At 46.3% G+C, this 21,849-nt stretch overlaps 1 protein-coding gene across 3 annotated transcripts in view; it reads right to left on the bottom strand.

The window, feature by feature from the left end:
- The window catches only part of TMEM104 (transmembrane protein 104), a 47,489-nt gene that overhangs the window by 16,670 nt on the left and 8,970 nt on the right, over positions 1-21,849 (bottom strand). For 2 of the 3 annotated variants that reach the window (XM_050908525.1, XM_050908526.1), the window contains exons 7-8: positions 18,148-18,247; positions 17,248-17,356 (exon numbers count right to left, since the gene is read on the bottom strand). In XM_050908525.1, coding sequence (XP_050764482.1) covers positions 17,248-17,356; positions 18,148-18,247 — 209 coding nt within the window. The remainder of the gene's footprint in view (positions 1-17,247; positions 17,357-18,147; positions 18,248-21,849) is intronic. The other variant, XM_050908527.1, reaches the window with a different exon arrangement.

Here is a 21,849-nt window from a genome sequence, read left to right as displayed (position 1 = left end):
CGGGCAGAAGTAGACCACAGGATCCTCTTGGCTCTCAGCTGCTTGCTATCCCTGCTACAGCACTCCTTTACTGACACATTTCAGTAAAAGCTCTCAGTGCAGCCTTATGGAACATTAAATATTAAACTGTGGCCTCTTTGTCTGGGTACATGCTCAGTTTAGGTCTGAATAGCAATAGCCGTGACCAGTCTGCTCACATTAACATTGATGGGGTAGTTTCGGGGCGTCCCAGGCTCAACAGCAATGGAGCCAGGTCTGCCCAGAACATTTTTTCCCACGCTTTGAGTTGCTTGTTTTACAGCAGGAAGCTACAGTATAACAGTTAAGCTGTTGACTTGGAAGCTGAAAACCTGTGCAAAGTGAGGAAAAAAGAAATAATCAAAGAGATACTCATAAGAAGGAACTTCATCCAGTGTGGAAATTAAAGGTCCCGTCAATGAAGACAGATCTTTCTTCACTGCCCTCTTAGATGTATATTAAGAGAGCAGTGTTTCTTAGCAAATTAAACTGGGGTATGCTGCGGTATCAGTCTGTTGCATCTCTTTCAGCTGGGTTGCAAGATATAACTAACAAAGCTGGAAAAATTAGGACTACACAGCTTCCCATGTGAGTTTCTTCTAGCACTCTCCTACGGCGCACAAGGCAACCATGCCGTCAGCCCATGCCCAGAGGAGCGGCGTCCTGTGCAGCACCACCACCTCTGCCCGGGCACCGAGCGGCACTCGAGCCCTACCTACTCCAGACAGAAGAGAAAGGCTTTGCTGCAGGAAGACAACAGACCTTGACTGAGGTCTGAACGGGAACTGAGAGAAGCTACTTGTGAGAGGGAGACAAAATGGGTGTTACAGAAGAGAGCCCTGTCTGTCATCCATGGGATGGCACAGGCTAGTGATATACTAACAGGTCCAAAAGCTGTAAGGAAGCAGTATCTAGAAAGCCACAGCACACACGGTACAGATCTGTTGAGCATCCCTTTGGGATTTTTAAAGGCAAATATTCAACATTAATATTTACACATTGCTCTTTTCCATGACTTCTTAAAGCAGTTTGAAAAAAGGTGTCACCAGAAGGGAAGAACTGGGACTCAAAGGGGCAGGCTGTGGAGCCTCAAGGTCTCTGTCGATCCCAACAGAGTCAGCGACAGAACAGAATCCAAGCTATTTTAAGACTAGTACAACCCCAAGAAACCTTTTTTGAGACAGTTTCAGAATATCTGCAAGGCAAATTGGAAACGCCTTGAATCACAAGTATTCTCAGGCAACGAAAGTAAACCCAGAAGAGGACCAGAGGAGAGAACCCCTTGGTTTCACACGTCACTTGGTGAAGATGTATTCTGATCTGAGGCCATCATTTACACCAAGTCTTGTTTTTTCTGCTTGGAAAAAAAAAAGGGGGGGGGGGGGGGACAGAAAAGGGACAGAAAGCACGCACAGAATTCAGATTTGTGAAGCAATTGAGGGTCCTTGGAGGAAACGCTGAAACACAGAATACAACAACACAGGCATAACTGGCAAGACTAAGAGCTAAAACAGCCTTAACAGTTAAGACACTTCCAGTTTTAACACAGAAGCAAACCAGCCAGTTACAAGTCTTTTTTTACTCTTCTCCCTCTTGTTTCTTTCTTCTAATCAGGAGCTTAACTCCACTCTCCTGCCGCCCTCTCCTGCTCTCTACAGACTGCCACTCCATCGTAGGATAGTGCGCAAACCCCAAAGGACTAAATAAACTTTAGACTAAGAGCGATGTAGGTCAAGGACCCAGTGCAAACCAAAGTAGACACCAACTCTGTTACGGGAAATTATTCTTGAGTTTGTGATTAATCTCTTTCAACCTCCTCTCCCAACACACACACTGCTCAACACAGCCTCCCTTCAAATCATGTTAATAGCTCATGCGTCAGAAAGAGCTGAAACAAAAAGAGACAGACGAAGAATGGTGATAATTAAGGAACAGGTGTCTTCTGCAGATTAGAATGCACCAGAACCAATTGGCAAAACAGCACCTCAAACCATGGCAAGGATTGACACAAGATCACTCAGCACCAAAACAGCCGGGTCTGAAAGCTAGATTTGTCTTAAGCACCAAGAGCTGTGTTAAGGTGGATTTGGGGTTCAGTTGCTGAAAAGCATCAAAAGCTCAGGTGCTGGAAGAACCTGGGTCTCCTATGTGCTCCCCAACATCTGCTAATGAAGCAGAAAGAATTCTTCTGGATGTTACACTCCACTTTCCGCAGTTATTCTCCAGTGCTCAAGGCATCTTAAACAACTAAATCCATTGAGCGACTCTTTCAACTCTCCTCCTCCTCCTCCGTGGGCTTTACTGCTAAACTCATGGGGAAGAGATACAAGTTTTTGTGCCTGATCAGTGTCTTCTGTTCTTAACAAGATCCTGGAGCTGGTCCAAAGGAACCAAGCGAGAGATGAATTCAAGTGCAATAGAAATGTGTTACCTTTTCCACCTGATGCCCATTAGTGATCCAAGATGGATATCCACGGATCAATACAAACAATGCTAAGGCTTGCAATGAGATGAGGTTGCCCTGCTTTGCAGGGATTTGTGCCAACCACTTTCAGGAAGGGAAGCCACAGCACACACTGGACTGCTTGAGAGGAGAAAGGTAGGGCAGAAGAGGACATTAAACAGCCAGATTAACATCACTTTGAAGTGAAATTGTGTACAGCTCTACAGGATTGAGTACAGGTCAGGAAAGAGGGGCCAGTTCCTCACCAATAGCCAGGACACAAGGGGCAAGGACTCAGTCCCTGGATTAGGGCTAATCTCATCATCAACCCTCAGAAGAGTCCCAAGGCCAGGAAGCCTATTTAAAAACACATCCTCAAAAGGATGAGAAGAAACCACGATGCTTAGGAGGACAACGTCTACTTTCTCTACCGCGCTGTGCCAGACACCTAAATGCTCTTCTGACCCATTAAGTTAATTAGTTTCATAACTTCTCCCTACGGAAAAAGTAAGCCCAAATAAGCACCTCAGACATACACTCAAACTTTCCACCTTGATGTTTCCAAGCTCAAGTCTCCCCCAGAGGGATATAATTTACAAAGTGCTTCATTACACATGTAATTCAAACAATCTAAAACCTACAGATAAAACTGCACCAGTCAGCCCTGCCAGAAATCAAATATGCAGAGCTCCAACACATCAAAAAGCTCTCCCAAGTTTTCCAGTTCACCTCTTGAGCTAGCAGAGATGTTTTCTAGGAGCTTATAATTCTCTTCCTAAACTTCAGCAAATTAACCCAAGGCAGAATGAGCATAGTCTACTTGGATTAAAATTTTTTCTACTAGTGAAGTGGTTTCCTATTAGAAACAAGCAGGCGTACATGGCTGATTCATTGCTAAACTTAAGGTAAGGGAATCCTCCCTTCAGCTAAGAAGGAGGTTCAGATCTATTAAATGCTGTTTATATTCACAGGATGGCAGAGAGAAACCTTTACTGTGTTTTTGCACAGGACCGGCTGTTAAGAGTGGTTCCCCAATTTCTCTTCAAGCTCCTCCATTAAACGGGAAAGGCCAGACAAGTCACCAGGCTTGCTGTGGAGGGTATGTGGAACCCACACACAGCAAACAAATGCAACAGATGCAAAATTCTTTTATTTTTCCTTCCTTTCTCATGCTGAAAAACAGCATGAAGATCCAGCACATTAGTGACTGAAAAAAACAGTGTTTTTCTTGCTTTTACTGACCTTTCCAGTCAGAAAATTAGAAGCCAGCTAGTGTAGAGGAAAGAACAGCAGCTTGTCACCCTGAATTACACTCTTCCCTGCAGGCTAGTCGGAGCCATGAGCAGCACACCAGCTTGCTCAACCCCTGGGAGGGTCTTCAAATCCATTCCTCCCACCAAGCCAAGCCACAACAGTACAGGCACCAAGGTTTGGGAGCTTCTCTGAGCCGGCAACTCAGCTGACACCACTTTCCCAGCCTCTGCACCCGTCAGCTCTTAGTATTTCAAAGTGAAAAGCAGGCTGGTCAACTCCAGTCTTCTTGCCACAGGGGAAAATAGCTAGGGCTTACCATTGCCTGGAATATATTTTTATATATATTTATATATTCCTAAAAGTATATTTTATTAAAGCTCTTATGTTAAAACTTGGTTACATAACCTTGTTTATTGGCTTATCTTAAAAAAGCAAAAGTAAGATCAAGCGTTAATAGGACATCTGGCTGGTTTTATCAGCTTAGTTTCAGCCAAGAGGACCACCGAGGGAGCTCTCAACCACTAAGTGATGCCCAGCTAATGCCAAGAGTCCTTCAGACCATACAAACACGCTTTAAGCCAGTCAGAGGGCTGTATTGACGAACAGGTTCTTTATTGACCTGAAGGGTCCATCTATCACTCTGAACCAGCACAGTTCAATAGCTTTCATCTGCTTCCCAGCATGCGGCTTTTACAGAAAAAGCCAATACGGCTCAGGAAGCACAATTAGCATCCCAAACGTAGCTGATTCATGTATTAGATGCAGTAGTTACAGCATTATTGCTAGTGCCTGCATACATTTGCAAGAGGACCATCTGAAAACCAGCTTCATTCATAACTGTCATCAGAACTTGCTTGTTTCCATGCTCCACAAACTCATCTGTAAGAATTGCATCTGTCTTTGGTGCTTGCTGAGTAGTGAATTAAAAACAGTAGCTACTGTTTCTTGTTGATTCAGAGCCTGGAAACTTTCAGATAGGTTGAGCAGAAGCAGGGTATTTACTGAGCAAAGTGAGACCATGAAGATTAACCTTGTTAAATGCAGCAAATACACCAGGAGCAGAGCAAAAAAAGTTTGAGAGTTTTTGAATAACTGCATTTGTGTGGCACAGGGCTATCATAGCAATGTGAAGTTACTAAGTCTCAGATATCAGGGCAAGGATCCCTCAGTCTTAATATGAAGATGGTAAAGAGGTGTTGTAGTGCTCTCTCCTTAAATATCTCCCTTTGGGCTGAGGCCCCAGCCACCCTTCCTTTTCCTTTCCTCCTCCTCCCAGCCTTCCTCACCCTCATTCAAAACCAGAACTCATCCCAAACCAAATCCTTCCTTGGAGGCTCTTGCTTTCCCTTGATAGAAGAAGTGCCAACATCTCAGACAAACTTCATTTTAGGATAGTATCAACTCCACCTCTGCAGATACTGATGCTTAGATTTCACAACTGTTGAGCAATAGTACCTTTCTCCCACAAGACCGAGGACAGCAACTAACCCTACTCCAATGGGGAGCAAGCTGACATTTAAAAAGAAAGTTACTGGTTTAACAAAATGGATCACTCTCCTTGGTAGACTTTGACACCTTGGCTGGAAAGCTGAGAGTTGAGTGCCTTATACAGGACTACAGGTACGCAGCATTCCCACAGCAAAGCAAGATCATATCATAGAATCATAGAATGGTTTGGGTTGGAAGGGGCCGTAAAGATCATCTAGTTCCAACGCCCTGCCATGGGCAGGGACACCTTCCACTAGACCAGGCTGCTCAAAGCCCCATCCAACCTGGCCTTGAACACTTCCAGGGAGGGGGCATCCACAGCCTCTCTGGGCAACCTGTGCCAGTGCCTCACCACCCTCACAGTGAAGAACTTCTTCCTTGCATCTAATCTAAGTCTACCCTCTTTCAGTTTAAAACCATTACCCCTTGTCCTATCACTACATGCCCTTCCAAGAAGTCCCTCTCCAGCTTTCCCGTAGGCCCCCTTTAGGTACTGGAGGGCTGCTACAAGGTCTCCCCGGAGCCTTCTCTTCTCCAGGCTGAACAACCCCACCTCTCTCAGCCTGTCCTCATAGGAGAGGTGCTCCAGCCCTCTGGTCATCTTTGTGGCCTCCTCTGGACTCGCTCCAACAGGTCCATGTCCTTCTCACACTGGGGGCCCCAGAGCTGAAGGCAGGACTCCAGGTGGGGTCTCATGAGAGCAGAGTAGAGGGGGAGAATCAGGGTCATGCTTCTTTTGATGCGGCCCAGGATAGGGTTGGCTTTCTGGGGTGCAAACGCACATTGCTGGGTCATGTTGAGCTTCTCGTCAACCAACACCCCCAAGTCCTTCTCCTCAGGGCTGCTCTCAATCCACTCATTGCCCAGCCTGTATTTGTGCTTGGGATTGCCCCGACCCACATGCAGGACCTTGCACTTGGCCTTGTTGAATTTCATGAGGTTTGCACGGGCCCACTTCTCAAGCCTGTCAAGGTCCCTCTGGATGGCATTGCTTCCCTCCAGCGTGTTGACTGCACCACACAGCTTGGTGTCATCAGCAAACTTGCTGAGGGTGTGCTGTCCATGTCACCAACAAAGATGTCAAACCGCGCCAGTCCCAATACCGACCCCTGAGGAACGCCACTCGTCACTGCTCTCCACTTGGACATCGAGCCGTTAACTGCAACTCTTTGAGTGCGACCATCCAGCTAATTCCTTATCCACCGAGTGGTCCATCTGTCAAATCCATGTCTCTCCAATTTAGAGACAAGGATGTCATCCAGGACAGCGTCAAATGCTTTGCACAAGTCCAGGCAGATACCTGGATACCAACAAGAAGACGCAAGCTCTACTGAATGAGCACCTCCCAGAGGAAGCTTTGTTTGATTCAGTGCTCAGACACAAGGAAAGTCTCCTTGAGCACGGCAGGAAAAAGAAGACATTTCATACACGCTGTCAGGAGTGGCAATTCTGACACCCATTCTGCTTCTGCAAGACGTCCCTGAGCTCAGAGCTGTTTCACAACCCAGATGAGCACTAGAAGAGACAGACAAAACAATCCAACAAAACCAGACTGCATGAGTATGGAGATCAAACAAGATGTTAGGAGAACCAGGGACTGGCTGCTCTGTTCCCACCTCAGGTACTCTCCTCTAGAGTGTGCCTAAAGAGACATCGGGGGGGGGGACGGGGACGGACACAACACACAGGACAGGACCCAAAAAGCAAAACTTGATTTACCAGCATTGACACAGGTCAGAGGTTTTATCCCTGGCTGGAAGCTTGAACCAGACCTATCGTCTTCAGTAGAGTAGTTTCTTATGAATTGGTGTTCCTATTCACATTCTCAGGGAATTTTTAGGGTTGACTTTGGAGAGAAATATTTAATGCAAGGTGCTTTCCCCACTCCTGTTTGGGACTCCTAGATAAAGAAAGCAGAGCTTTGTAACATTTCAGAGCTACTTGCAGCTTCACCAACACCTACCTGCAGCCTCTGGTAGCTCCTCTGCACCTGCTTCAAGCTGTGGCAACTGCTACGCTACCCAGCAGCGGGCTCCAGTGCTTTTCAGCCAAAACACGTCAAGGGAAAAGGGTCTTGAGTGCAATGTGGTGCCCCCTCTGCCATGTCTCCTCCCCTTCACTAGGGTGACAAGGCCACGTTTCTCTCCTGCATGAGCTCATACCTCAAGCTAGAGCGCCAGATGGCACATCAGTGAGGGCGGCGATCCAAGCTTTCGTTGGTAAAGCTTTACCCCTTGCAGTGGACAGTACAAATATAAATACATGAAAGGAGTCTGATTGTTCAGGAAGGAGCTTTTTAGAGAGCTAAAAAAAAAAAAAAAGCTGAAGATCCACAGCCTCTCGAGGCTGGAGGCAGGGCTGCAGCAGGGGCCATGCTGATAGGCAGCAAGTTATCAGCAGACAAGTGATTATGAAGCTCTTAAAGTTGGCTGAACAGAGATAAACCAGCCACAGAACAAGGACTGCTCAAAGAAGTTGAGAGGCAAGAGGGATTTTAACCTCCAGATCCCCTGCAGATTCAAGAAGTCACAACGGAGGGAGAATGCAACTGCCAGACATCCCACAAGGAATATTTATAGATAAAGAAACAAGGGCAGATATGCTTTGAGTACAGCAGGCATCTGCTGCCACAGCAGCTCTGGTAATTCACGTGCCGCTCTCGGGACACCTGGCAGAGGCTTATAGTCATAACTCACATGAAGCATATTGCTGGCACTAAGGAGCCCTCACCCACCATTCTCCCCAGTACCTTAAGGCAGGGAGGAGGCATCCTCCAAGAACGAAGACCTCAGGTGCTGCCAGGCCGGTTTTTGCCAGCAAAGCAAGTGGTATTTCACCCACCCGCACCCATGGTACCCTTTAAGCTGGGTGCTGCCTCTCATGGTTCCTGTGCCTCAGCGCTCCCAGCACTTCTTCCAAATTGGAAGACCTTCTGCAAGCGATGGCAAGAAGTGCCTGTATCGCCAAAGCTACTGACTTCAGTGGATCTGAATATGATCTAGAGGTTTTCAAAGGCTCTAGTCCAGCACCAGCTTTTGATTTTGGCTGCCCATCCAGCAAACAAGTGTTCTTGTCCCAGCTGATGTCCTCGCAAGCTATGATCTTGCTGGGCATCCAACACACCAAGGACCAGCCGGCAACTGAGCAGCCTCTACATGCAGCTCTGGGAGGTAAAGGCAGAAGTAGCACATGGACAGCAAGGCAGTACTGGAGGGAGCTGCTCTCCTCTCCCCATCCTGACTCAGGGCCGCAGTCTGTTTCTAGAGCTGGCCCATCTCTGAGCACCAGGAACGTTCCACTTTGGAAAGAACACCCTGAAAAACCAGTTCTTCCTTCTCTTAAAGTGAAGGCATCCAGGCACAAAGTATTTTCAGAAAGTCATTCGGTGCAAGGATTGCAGTCCCTGGCACACCTAGGGCGTGCAGGATCACAGCCAGCGGCAAGCTTGCACTCTCCGGGGTAAATACACTTCCATTATCATTTTTCACAACAAGAGAAAGATGGAGGCCAGCAATAACCCCGAGGCAACTGGCATCTAATTTTTCATCATTGGAGTATTTATGGCACAGCCATTTGCAGCATCCTGTAATCACTTTACTGCCTCCTTGACCCCTGGCTCCCCCCTTATTGTGCATCTCCTAATTGCATCAGAACAAGCAGGAGAAAAGCAGCAAAGTGGATAGATGCAGGAGAGCTGAATGGTTGGTTTGTGATACTTGGAAGGACAGCAGAGGAGTTGCAGAGCCAGGTCTGGCTGTAGCCCCCGCCACCAGCTTGCTTTGACCTCCCACAGGCTATGAAACAGGAGCCTTCCTCCTTCCTGACACTGAGTAACCTTGAGGAGTCGTCCCCCGCCTCCCCAATTTATTAGCATGGTACAAGAGATTAATGAGTTCCCTCCAACAAAGTGTGAAGGCATAATCATTATAGACAGACACTGCCCAAAATTCCTGCATATTCATAGCCTCTCCTGGCAAGGTATTGGCAACTACAACAATATTTATATTGACTACAAAAGCCCCTGGGTTAGACAGCATAAAGCAAGGGAGACATGGACCAGCGTGACATGGATGCACAGAGGGCCCTGCAAACATATCAAGCTACAAACTGCCAGGATTAGGAGGTACTTGGGTTCAGCAAGGATGACTGTTCCTGAAGGCCACTAACCCCTTGTCTGCCACAACACAAACAGTGCCTCCACCACCAAGCCATTATTTTTCCTCTTTACTTGTTCCCCTACAAACTTCTCAGCCGAGTTTCACATGATTCTTCAGCTGCCTGGAGGATGTAGTTTCAGGGACAGCATTATCCCGTCCACTGTGTCAGGCAGGAGTTGCCTGAAGGGAAAGGAAACGTCCCAGACTTTGTAACTACTTTGCAGCAGCACAAAAGCAAGAGATAGAGCCTTGTTGCCTGGGGCTAGCGGGGAGTCTGCTTGCTCCCAGCCGCCTCCTTTGCCTTCCCTGTACAGCGCACACCAAACTGGTGCAACAGGCTTCGGAGATCAGCTCTGCCTGAGAGCATTATACCGACTTCAACTTACAAAATAAATCCCAGCTGCATTATTTGTATTTATAGTCCTGCTTACAGAAGCATGAGCCATGTGTGGGATTTGCTGATGTAGTCCAAAAATCCACATTTTTGGACAAGAGCGTCAGTGATCTCACCCAGACATAAAGTGCAATTTAGGAGGATGTTAAGAAGTTACAGACTTATTTAGGAATATAAAGAGACACCAGTCTGTCCAGAGCTCTTTCCTCCACAGCCTCTGGTAATGTTCAGAGTGGCATAACTGCACAGTTCTGCAGCCCTGGTGCTTTCTACCTGTATATTAAGGAATTAATGATAATTTCAGGGGAGGAGAGATCAAGACTGCTGTCTTACTTGAAAATGCTGATGCGAATCAGGCAGGCAGCAAGGTCAGACCTCTGTTTAAAAACAAAACTGGCATTAAAGCACTGAACAAAATACTGGAAAATATCCTGTTGAGAAAAAGGCTTGTATTGCATCTCCCAGGGGAGTGCTTAGCTGACTTAACAGGTCTTCTCCAACTCTGGTTTCTAGGACGCTGTCACTACCACTGCATAAAATAACACTGCACAGGGGAACTGCATTTATTACTTATTTTCTACAAGCGTTCCAAAAATGAAAGATATGTGAGTCTGCTGGAACAGTCTAGTCCACGAAAGGAATTTTAAAAGGCCCTTTTTAAACCTTTACAACTTGGTGTAGTGAGCGGGTGATCATGAACAGATATCGGTTCTGACACCTGCCCTGTTCGGGAGAGATTGGTCTCCAGTATCAAGAGAGAACAGTGTCAGCTTTGGTGCCTTGCTGCCCAAGTGAGCTTACTCCAAAGGACAGCTTTATGTAGGAAAAGCAGCAGCATGGCCTCTCAGCCTTGCCAGGGTGGCTCTGCTGGGCAGCAGGGGCTGTAGTTTGAGCCCAATAAACACCACTGGTGAGTTCATAACTGCAGGAAATGCACAAAAGCATAGAGAAATATATCTAGAGCCACTTCTTTGCCCAATTTGTTTAGCCGGCTTGCTTCCAAGGTTCATGCTCACGATCCATCATCACATAAGCCAAACCAAGCACTGAAGTGTGCAGGACTTTCTTCTATGGGGAAGCCAAGCACATCTGAGCTCACCAATGGCCTCTGCCCATCACATCAGCCACCTTGCTTTGCTTAAGGGCTGGTAGCACCTGCAGCACAGCACCTTTCCCTTCCCCACAGGCCTTGCCAGCCAGCTGGAGGTGGTAAAGGGGAAGGATTGGCCCTTTGGAAAAGTCCAGCATCCAAGTGACAGCGTAACCCAAGCTCCACTTAAGGAAAAAAACCACTTCTCATTGTGAAGTGAACAGACAGCTCTGTGCAGAAAACACATTCCAGTCCCCTGCACTATTGATTTTCCAGTGAAAAGAGACAAGCTAATCCTTTAAAGTTAGTTGCTTCAATCCATGGTCTTGCAGTTGCTTCACTATTGTACCCAAGGCTGACTCCTACCCAGCCCTAGCAGCAGGGAGGCTTGCCTTCCGGCTGATGTCTCTCTTACTCAAAATGCAATCAGTTACAAGGAAAGCATGAAAAAAAAAAAATCACACACCAGAAGCTGAACTTCAGCTCTTAGGTCACTAGTACAACAAGTTTATATTCCACTTTCACAACATCGCACTCGTCTGCCTCTCCTCCTGCCAGGTCAGGAAAAACCTCTTATTCACAAGGCCAGTTATTATCTGAAGTTCCCTTTGCATTAGGAAACACAAGGGGTATGGGAAACTCCGAAAGAGCTACTTTATGTGTCACAGGCATATGATGAGTGAGCAATTGAAAGAATTTATTGACAAGCCCACAGAAGAAGAACGGACCAGGATGAAGGAGGCAGGATTTATGCCATATTAACAAGGCTTTGTACCAATTTCAACCTTATTAGTTTCATAATAAAAAAAGCTGAGAATTGCCTTCCCGTCCCACATCCAGACACCATTTATTTTAAATGAAGTTGGCTCCTGTCCTTCTTCAACCACTTCAGAGCAAAGCAGCAACTTAACTGACCTTACTTTTTGGAAGCTGACTAGATGAGAGGCATGAGAAGACTCCAATCAGCCCCTGAGACCGGGCTTTTAGCCAAGCAAAGCTGTATTTCAGAGGCACCTGTAACAAACAGTTAGGGCTATTGATATTTATGCTTAATGCAGTACTAATTCCTCTCCTGCCACAGCAATGGCTCAAAACTCAGGTGCCTGTACATACAGAAATGGCATAATATTCCGGACCCTTGAGAGGCTTTTCCCTATTTTGAAGGCTTTCAGAACTGCATCTACGCACAGAAGTAGCAGCTGCCTTTTTTGTATGTTTGTTTCTATTTCTGTATCAGTAACATAATAAAACACGTAAGAGCATTTGTGGTAAGGAGTATAAACGCAATATCTTTGGCAAGAAGGTCTTACCATGAATAACTTCTTATAGGATATGCAGGGTGACATACTAATAGTGCCACAGTCCTGCTGCATCCTTACTATAAACTGGGGTAACCTGGAACATAACAATGCTACAGTTTAAGCAATTTATTTAAACAAGACTATGGCTTCACACCAGCAGGGTAACCTTCCATCAGCTTTCCTTCTTTTCCCCTGGCTCACCCTGGGAGCCCAGGGCAAGCACCCCAAACCTTTTTGATTGATGTGCTGTGAAATCAGCCCTCCCTGCTCCAGACACCTGCCACTGAAGCAGCTACCTTCCCCACTGCTGGTTCTCAAGGTCTCTAGAAACTGAGACCTGTAAGAATAAATATCCAGGAGACAGCAGCTGTGACCCATTTATTACCGGATGCTGCTGCAGGGCACAGCTGAGGAAGGCAGGGCAGAGGAAGAGCACTTGCTGCAAAGGGAACAAGCGGAGCAAACCCAGGTGTCCTTGGAAGAAGCACTCTGCTTGCAGCACTGCTCCAGCTCTGTTTCTCCAGCTCCCAGTTAGCAAGAGACAGCTTAGATCAAGCATGGATGGTCAAGTACTGCCATGAGGCCTCCTCTCATATCCCTGCCAGGAGGTAAAAAAATAAAACAAAAAATCCCCAAAGAAAGCCCACAGAGGCCACAAGGCAACCACGGACAGAGAGGCCACAAGGGTCTCGTGCACTGAACACGCTGATAAAACTGCCCTAGTGCATGCAAATGTATCTGGAAAGATCCGTTTTGACAATAAAAATCACAGATACCTTTACCCAGAGCAGGGGGTGCGCACACACATGCGGCACAGTCAGGAAGGAGAAATGCCGAGGAGGGAAGCAGAGCACGTACACTAGCGGCACAAAGCACGGCGCTCCAGCCTACAGCCGAAGAGGGCCGGGAAGGCAGCACCGCACCAAGGCGGACGGCATCTACATCAACACTTATCAGTTCAGCCTTCGCATTTGCCGACTAAGTTCTGCTGGCACTGAGCAATTGTACGTGTCCTCAGACTACCTCCTGACCCCCCCTGCACAGCCTCCCGCAGCTGCAGGCCAGCCCCGCTCTGGTCACTGGGTATTCTGATCAGAGCGTCAGGCTGGGGTGACATTGTCCCCTCCTGAAGAGGGACGGTAAGCGCCTGCAAGCCCGCTCATTTTATTCACTGCACAAGCACGTTTCCAACTGGGATAATCTCCATTAAACCATCTGCGCTCCCATCTTCGCTCGGCCTGCACCCGCTGGGCTGCCTGCGATACTGCAGCATCTGTGAACCGGCAAAAGCGGATGCCGCGTCCCTTTCCCAATCAGCTAAAAAACCAACAGAGACTCAGACAGAACAGATGCACCTGGTAGCTTTGACGTGCTACTGAGCCAGGCTACCAGGAGTACCTGTGCCAGTGCCTCTTCTGAAAGGCATACGGCTCCCCCTGAGAGTTTAAGCCATTTCCTTTCCATCGTGGGAAGACACCATGCCCCAAATTGCCAGAAGAGGAGGGCTGAGAAGAGAGTAGAGGTTTTAGCTACAACGGCTGCCCTGGTGCAGAAGAGAAGCACCGTTTGCCAGGTCATGAATGCATTTTGGATCAGACACTCTGAATGGCTGCTGATCCCCAGGATTTAATCTCTTATTTATCTCAGTATCTGCTTTCTAGAAACAGGGACTATCATGTCACATTCCTACATCACTGGAACAGAAAGACAAGAAAGTGTTATGATGAAAGATCTGAAACTTAAATCTGCTGCCCCTTCCCCGCAGCCTACACAGAAGACGCCCAGCTGACCTTACAGAAAGCATGATAAAACGACTGCATTGAAGTGTGAATTCAGCACGGAGAGAACTCGACCCTGTCCTTAGCACTGCCATCGAGACAGCCAAGGGACTCGGGAGTCACTTCAGCTGTCGAGGACATGACAGCATGGTGACGGATCTTAAGCAAAGATAGAAAGCCATCGATCTGCTTTAACTGTAATCAGTGCTTGCCTTCAACAAGGTCGCTGGGCCATCTAACACATGCCTGCCTTCCAGCCGATTTGCCCTGCGTGGTCTTGCCCTCACAGGCGTGGAACAGCACGGCAAGGCTCGCCTTTTAAACCTCCCAGGACTCCTATGGTCCCAAAGAGCAGGCAAATATTAGCAGCAAGTGATGGGACAGGAGAAGAAAAGGGGGAAAAAAAAAAAAAAAAAAAAAAAAATCTATTTCAGCATTTCCTGCACTTGCCTTCACTTATTTGTTTTGCAAGCCTTTATTTTCCAAGGCAATTTACAAACAAGAAGCAAGATAACCATTTGTTCAGACAAAGGTTAATAGAGGCCTACTGGTCTCTGAAGACTCTGCAGTAACACTTAGGTGTGAAATTTTGGAGTAGCAATAAAGATGCTGCACAGACAAGCAAGTCTCAAGAGAAGAATTTAATCTGTCTAAATATTCTCATTATGTACATAGTTTTCAGCTTCCATTCACAGTGATCAGAGCAGAGACAGCTTCCAGAGGCCTTTCTGGACAATAAACCGTGAAATAGGATTTTTACATCAGTCATTATTCCCCTCTCCACCCCCATCTCAAAGAGTCAATGTTTGAAATGGTTTTTGTTGAAAAGAAGACATAGCGCTGGGAGAGAAAGAGTCGACAGGAGGAAGGCAGCACAGATCTTTGGCAGACTGGTGGTACTTGGCACAAGAGAGCTCCCATTGGCATCATCTTCCCAGAAAACCTCAAATAGATTATTTCTCCTGGTAGCCCAAAAAAGACTTTCTGTGGGGTCATGCACAGAGCAAGAAATATACCACTACATCCAGAGACCTGCTTCACTGGAATGCGCAAGAGGGTCCAGTTACATCCACCCATCTTGCTCCTAAAAGTCACTTAAACCTAAATACAGTACTAAGACGAGGTGAGAAAACTAGAGGCAGGCATCTAGGACAAAAGGGCTGATTCAAAAACTCAGCTGCTTTCTTTTGGGATCGCAGTGTCCATCTGTCCCCTTGCCACAGGGGAACTTAGCCTGCAAAAAGAGACCTTGTTTGTCCATTGAAACGTGGAACCTGAATTATTCCAACAAACAAGAATTTAAAGAAGAAAAAAAGTCAAGAAAACAGAGCAAGTTCTCTATGGGTATGACCCTCTGGGACCAAGAGAATAGCTATGCTCTTGATGCATCTCACCCCTCCTCACTTTTGTGTTGCCTTTTCCCCTTCAGACGGGCAGGTTTCAGCTTTTCTTGCAAGTTCAAGACTCCATTTCTATACACAAGAAGCTTGGACAAAATTTGTAGAGATAGTTACAGTGTTTTGCTATTAAATTTTTTTCCTTGAAGTCAAGCGACTTCCTACCCCTGCCCTCCCATCCCCAGGTTTCTCTCAGAAAATTTAAGAGCTTTAACTACTGGTAACTAGCTGTCCACGTTGCAAACAGGACAGCGGGGGAAAAATATTAACCAGCACAGTTTCTTCAGAGGCAGCCCAAACTTGGACTGTGTCAGTGATGCGGGTCTGAATGTTTTATAAATTATTACATCTCTTATCCCTGTCTAGGGAAGTCGTCATCATTTTTGTTTTCTGGAGAATAAAAACACACAGGTCAAGCAGGGAGTGGGACCAGCAGAGCTGGAGATAGAACAAGTCCCAGTTTACTCCCATACTCATCCAGGAAGAAGTATTAGAGACCATAACAAAAACCCACAACTCGGAGGTAATGCTGACACCCAGCAGTCTCCTGAACACAGTGATTGTGGGACCCCCCACCTTCCAGTAACCCATCCCACAAACAATCCTTCCCTACTTTTAAGGGGGAGCAGAGAAAAGCACTGAAACTCATCTCAATTACTGAGCAGGGAAGGATTAACCACTATCAAAGACTTTGCAGATATTTATTCTCAAAATCCACAAGAGGAGACAAGCAGAGGGAAAAGCTCCTCTGAGAGTTATGTACACAGACGGCAAGTCTAACGCTTACACAGTCTTAATTTTTTAATTTTTCAAGTCCTAACAACAATTATCTTCATGAATTATAGACATAATATCCGAGAGATGCAGGCAGTAATTAATGCATGTCTGCCTTTTCTGACTAGCTCCTTCTGCTGGGTCAGGGAGAGTTATTGAAATTCAGGAAGAAAATCTTCAATCTTCTGGAAGTTTTAAAGAAACAGACCAAGACACAATTTAATAAAGCGGTAATATTTCTCTTAAATAATTAACTAGGCTTTGACATTCTCTAATATTTCTGAGGCCCAGCTCTTACTTTTGCTATAACACTGGAACAAGTATACTCAGGGATGTGATCCGCCGCAGGTCCAAAATGTACTAAACTGCAAAATTGCTTCAAATAGTCTTTACCCCTGGATTTCTCTGCACACACATAGCCCCCTTCACTCTTTTTTCTTAAAATTCTCACTGAGACCCTTAACAGAAGCCACGCTATGCAGCACTTCCATACCTCCCTCCTCTCATTCCGCCCTACTGACATCTGTCTCCAGGTACGAGCGCTCAACTCTTCCCAAGCTCAAGAGAAGCAGTGTTTATCATCTTTGGGAAAAACCTTGGTTTCACAGCAGAACCACAGCACAGTAATAGATGCAATAGACAATCCTAAACTAGACAGGAAGCTATTACTAAAGCAACATATAGCACTGGATGTTAAGTGGGCTGTTTCCATCATCTCTCAAAAAGCAGATTCTCCTGCAGCATAAACAATTTTATTCACATAAAGAATGCACTCAAGAGAGCTTAATATACTCGAGTATATTGACAACAATTACCTCAAAGCAACAATTACTTAGCCAGCCACTGGAAAAAAACCCCACCCTTTGGCATGGACATATCGCCTGCTTAAGCAACATAAAACTACACAACAAGAAGGGCAGAACTCTACTTAAACTCAAAATCATAAGGATTATTCTGATGGCCACCAAACTGAAACACAGCCATGTCACCAAGAATAGAGAGGGGGTATTTGGCCAAAAAGGTCAGACTGAACCAAAAGCTTCACACCTCTGTTGTTCACTTGAACCACATCATCTCTACAGGAAAAAAGTCCCTACCCAGTAGAAGTAAAGTTTAAATGGAAATAATGGTCATGCCAGTTTCAGAAACTCACCAGATACAGTCTGTAAGCATCAATCCGTCGAATTGGCCCCCAGCACTTGTCCGTATCATTATACTTTGTGCCATCTCCAACACCGCAAGAATGGTTGCCAGTGGCACTGCTGGGAAAGGAAGGAGAAACAAAACACAGTAACTCCTAGCAGAGGTCTTCCCCTCTCCTGCATTCAAGACAGAAGAATGATCAGAGACCTGAAGTGCCCATTCCTCCTCTCCCTCCCTGAACACCCTCCTCCCTTCTACGTTCTGGACTGTGTAACAAAGCAAGTCACTGAGTACCATACATTTAAAGGCAAATTCTTGAATTGCCTGCAGTTATTTACAAGTTTGGTCATTTGGTCATCAAGCTAGCAAGTTTAGGTCATATATGGATCACTGAGGTTTTCCATTCCCAAGTCATGAGTCCAAATCCAGCCCAGCCCAGATTTATCAAACCAATCTCTTTCATTATCTGTTTCTTTGAGAAATGAAGTGGTCTCAGTCCAGAGCTAAGTCCGTGTAACGTCACCACTCGCTGGTCACAGGCTTGGTAAGCATCACACCTCTCAGCTCTCACCCAAAGAGACAGAGAAGCTAAAATACCGCACAGAGTATTGCAATCAAACTAGAGCAACAAGTCCCATGTCTGCAAGTGCTGAAGCTGGAAGTACTTCACATCTGAGGACTCATCTGAAATCAGGTCAGCTACTTTTCAGGCAGGCAGCAGGCACTCGGGTGGGGAATATAAAACAACTTCACCTTCCCACCCACAAGTGATGAGCTATCCTCGAGTCAGTCCTCCACTCTGTTCTTCAGAAAGTAGAGCTGATCCCAGTCAGACTTATCATCCCATCAAATCCAAAAGCCTGCTCTCTTCTCTGTTAGCACACAACCCCACAGCAGTAAGCACACTTACCAGGTCACTTGCATGAGAGAGACCGGTACAGCTGCTGCGTAGATTGCCAGGTCTCCATAGAGGTAGATAATTATGCAGAAATAGAACAGGTTGACACCCACTGCAGGAAAAAGAAATATTATACAGAGACAGGAGAGTACACGGGGACTCTTGAACTCTGCACTTCAAATACACAAAACTTTTTCAAGGTCTTAAAAATAAATCACCATTTGCCTCCACAGTTTACTTCTTTCTGCAAACTCCACCCAAGGGTCACATCAGCAGCTTAGGGAACTTAGCCACAGCACAGGAACTGACAGGACACGAGGTGCCTCGGAGCTCAACTCTGCCTCCTTCAATACCTGGCCCTGACACTAGGCCTTCTAGTTCAAGCCCATCCTCCAGTCACTGGTCAAGACCAACAGGTCTCGCGTAAGTCATCTGCCAGATGAAGCTGTCAACTTGGAACAGCCACAGGCAAACATCTAGCTGATGCTCACAGACTTGGTGTGAGCGCAGCTTGACGAACAGTGAAACGAAGAGAGAAGATGCTTTTAGTCTCTGCCGATTCCAAACCCTCTGCTTGCAAACCTGCAGGACCTTCACATTAGGGATTTGGCCCTGCAGAGCTCAGGTTCCACAGGGTTGAAATGGAGCTGTTCTGGGAGATTCCTTACCATCAGCAACTTGAGCCAAGGTTCAAGCCTGCAAAGCTTTAAAACTCTGTTTCTGCAGCCCTCTTACCCTCCTGCCACAGTGTACGCTGTTCCTGCCCCATACTGTTTTCTTGGGTGGTTTTTTTTTTTTTTTTAGAAGCTTGCTCTGCCTTCACCTGTGAGATTAAAAAAGTCTTACACAAGTTAATTGGGTGCACAGAACAGCTTTACTGGGGCACAACAAGACGCTGCTGTGGAGGGCTAAAATCCGCAGGGATAAAGAAATGCTTGATGAGACCCTGGGATTCTTTTCTTCCAAGCAAGTCAGTATAAATCTCACAAAGGAAAAACAAACTGGAACATATTTTAGTTCAGAGACAGGTGAGCTACAAAAAAAAAAAGCCTCAGATTTGTTTCACTTAGGAAGCTGACATCAAAGGAAAACAGCTCAAGGAACCTGCCCATACTTTCAAGTTGCAATACCACCTGATGCTTAATCCTAATGCAGCTTGAGCAAATCAATTCACCTCTCCAAGCCTCGCATGTGACAACTATCAAACAAGGACAGCATTACTGCAGGAATGCAGACTAATATTTCTACAGTGCTTGGATGCCCCAAAGTTTTACCATGTTTTGCCATCATACTGCCCCTGGATCTCTGGATGTCAGGAAACATTAATAGGCATTCTCCTTCATTTAAATAAATTATTCAATATGCTGAGCCTACTTAGCATAAAACATTCCTAAAAAAAGGGCTGTATTGGGAAAGCAGCAAGAAAACTTCCCTGCTTCTGTAAAGCAGCACACTAAGCCAGTACTCTAGAGTTGTTCCTGGTTTGTCAAATGGAGACAAATTGAGACAAATGGAGATCTTACAGAAATTGTCAGATCATTCCATATAGTTCCCCCCTTGTTTTCTTCCTCTGAAAAATTTAAGATGGCTTCACAGTTAAGGAGTCTCTGCATTGTTCTGAAGATGGCAACAAACCACCTACCAGTTTTCTCCAGTTTCCCATTAACAAGGGTTGAAGGTTATAACAAGTATCTGACATAGGACAGAACCTGCAAGACACACTAAGCACAGGACTACACAGACTCAGATATAGATTCTGTTTTGGGATCTGCTACTGATCTCAAGCCTCAGCGGCACCCCCTCCCCCCAAAAATAAGGCTAACACGACCAGCTAAACCACAGCAGCACCACCAGGTACCCACCAGCACACACTATATCCCCGTTTCAGTGCCGACTGCTCTGTCTGTGGGAAGTCCAGGTGACACTCCTCTCCCAAACTCATCCTCTCGAAGGCAGGAAGACTTTAGCATCAGTTCTTTTATAAACTGCTGCTGACCCTCCCTGATCAATACTTTCATTACTGGACACAAAACAGGAAAAAAAAAAATCAATGACTTCCTGTGGGGAAGGAGCACGATAGATGTGCCTAGAATCCATTATTGCAATAAATGACTGCTCGGTCCCAGAAGAAAGCACCCAACATTGCAAATTAAACAAACAAACAAAAAAAAAGCAGCAGTTCTTCAGAGCCAGCTCTTTTGAAAGCGCACACAGGCCCTTCACAGCCTAAACCTAAGTCAGCTCCCTTTAAGAAAGGAGACACTCTGAAATTGAGATTTATCCCCAGCTTACCTCCCAGGACTACAGATTCAACTCCTGTCAGATTGTTGAAAATAAAAATCAGTCAAGAGAAAGGAGCAGAGAACTCGCTGGAAATCAGAGGCTTTGAGGTCTATTGCAAAGCTTTCACCAGCCTTCCCTCTGAAGGCTGTAAAGCCCTCGGACACCTTGGGTTTGGATCCATGCTTTGTATATCGCGAGGAAAAACCTACCCAGACATTTACTAGTTGTGAAACCACAGAGTCTGGTGCTTGGAGCTGAGACTTCCCAAGTGTGGCCCAATTTCTCAGCACTAGGCAGCAGCAACTGGTCACTGAGCAACTGCCCTTATTGAAGGCCTTTCTGTGCAACCATCAGAAGGAAGCACCTCAGCAAGGATCTGCAGAGGGAGGTACTTAACTTGTCTCTTCTCTGCAACTGCTCAGCAGACCAGAGGGTGTCTCTGAACTAGGACTCAGCAACAGTACAGGGATGGAGCCTCACTGCTGAGCACGGAGGAAGGGAAAGCAGCAAATAAGTTACAGCTGCCCCAGGCCCTTGGCTGGGTGTACCTCATCTCATCTGGAAGCCAAAAGTTGTTTCAAGCTATGGTCTGGAGCTGATCCTGCTGCCTTTCTGCAGAGGGATTCATCCCTTTGCATTGGGCTGAGTAGGTCCTGGGGAGGATCCCTAACACAGAAATCAGATAACTCTGGCTAAAGCAACATTAAGAAGAGGGATTAAGATTTAGAGTACTAAGCAGTTTATATCACTTTGCTAGGAAGTGTACATCGGTGCCTGACAGGAGAGAGGACGTGTATTTCCAGCACCCTCTTCTGGCTGAGCAGCAGCCAGCATCAAGGCAGAGAGATCTAGAAGGCAACTGCCCAACGCCTGGCTGGCTTTGGGGGGTCGTTACCATCTCCCACTATGAAGCATATGTAAGGCAGGGGCCTTCTGGAACTTGCTTATGGGAGCACTCTGCCTCCTGGGATCCCCCAGCCCTCCTGCAGCTGAACAGGCCTCTACAGCTGAATCCTCAGCAATACTGCTAAGCCCTGTTATATGGTGCTTGCTCTCAAAGCACTTACCAAGCATTACTCCCCAGAGGATGATTGGGAGACAGGGAAGTGTTCGCGGTGTTTTACAGACAGCAAAGTACACAAGCAGGAAAACTTGCCTCAAGTCAGAGCAACCCAGTGCTACAGGCAAGACTAGGAACAAGACATGTCTGAGTCTCCAACCCACACTCAAGTCACCTCTCCTCTGACCAGAAAAGCGGCAGCCTGATCCAAGGTGGATTATTTTGATAGTCCCAAGTGATTTAAATCTACAAAGGCCCAGAAGAGACATGCAGGGAAATTAAAAAGTTTTTTCAATTGGACTTTAAAATCAGAAATAATATAGTTCAAAGAATCTTCACTCCTTAAACCCAGCTGTCCTTCAGAGGCAACA

This window comes from Gymnogyps californianus, chromosome 19, assembly GCF_018139145.2.
Source record: "Gymnogyps californianus isolate 813 chromosome 19, ASM1813914v2, whole genome shotgun sequence".
Classification (NCBI taxonomy): Eukaryota; Metazoa; Chordata; class Aves; order Accipitriformes; family Cathartidae; genus Gymnogyps; species Gymnogyps californianus.
This window is presented reverse-complemented; position numbering and strand designations above follow the sequence as displayed.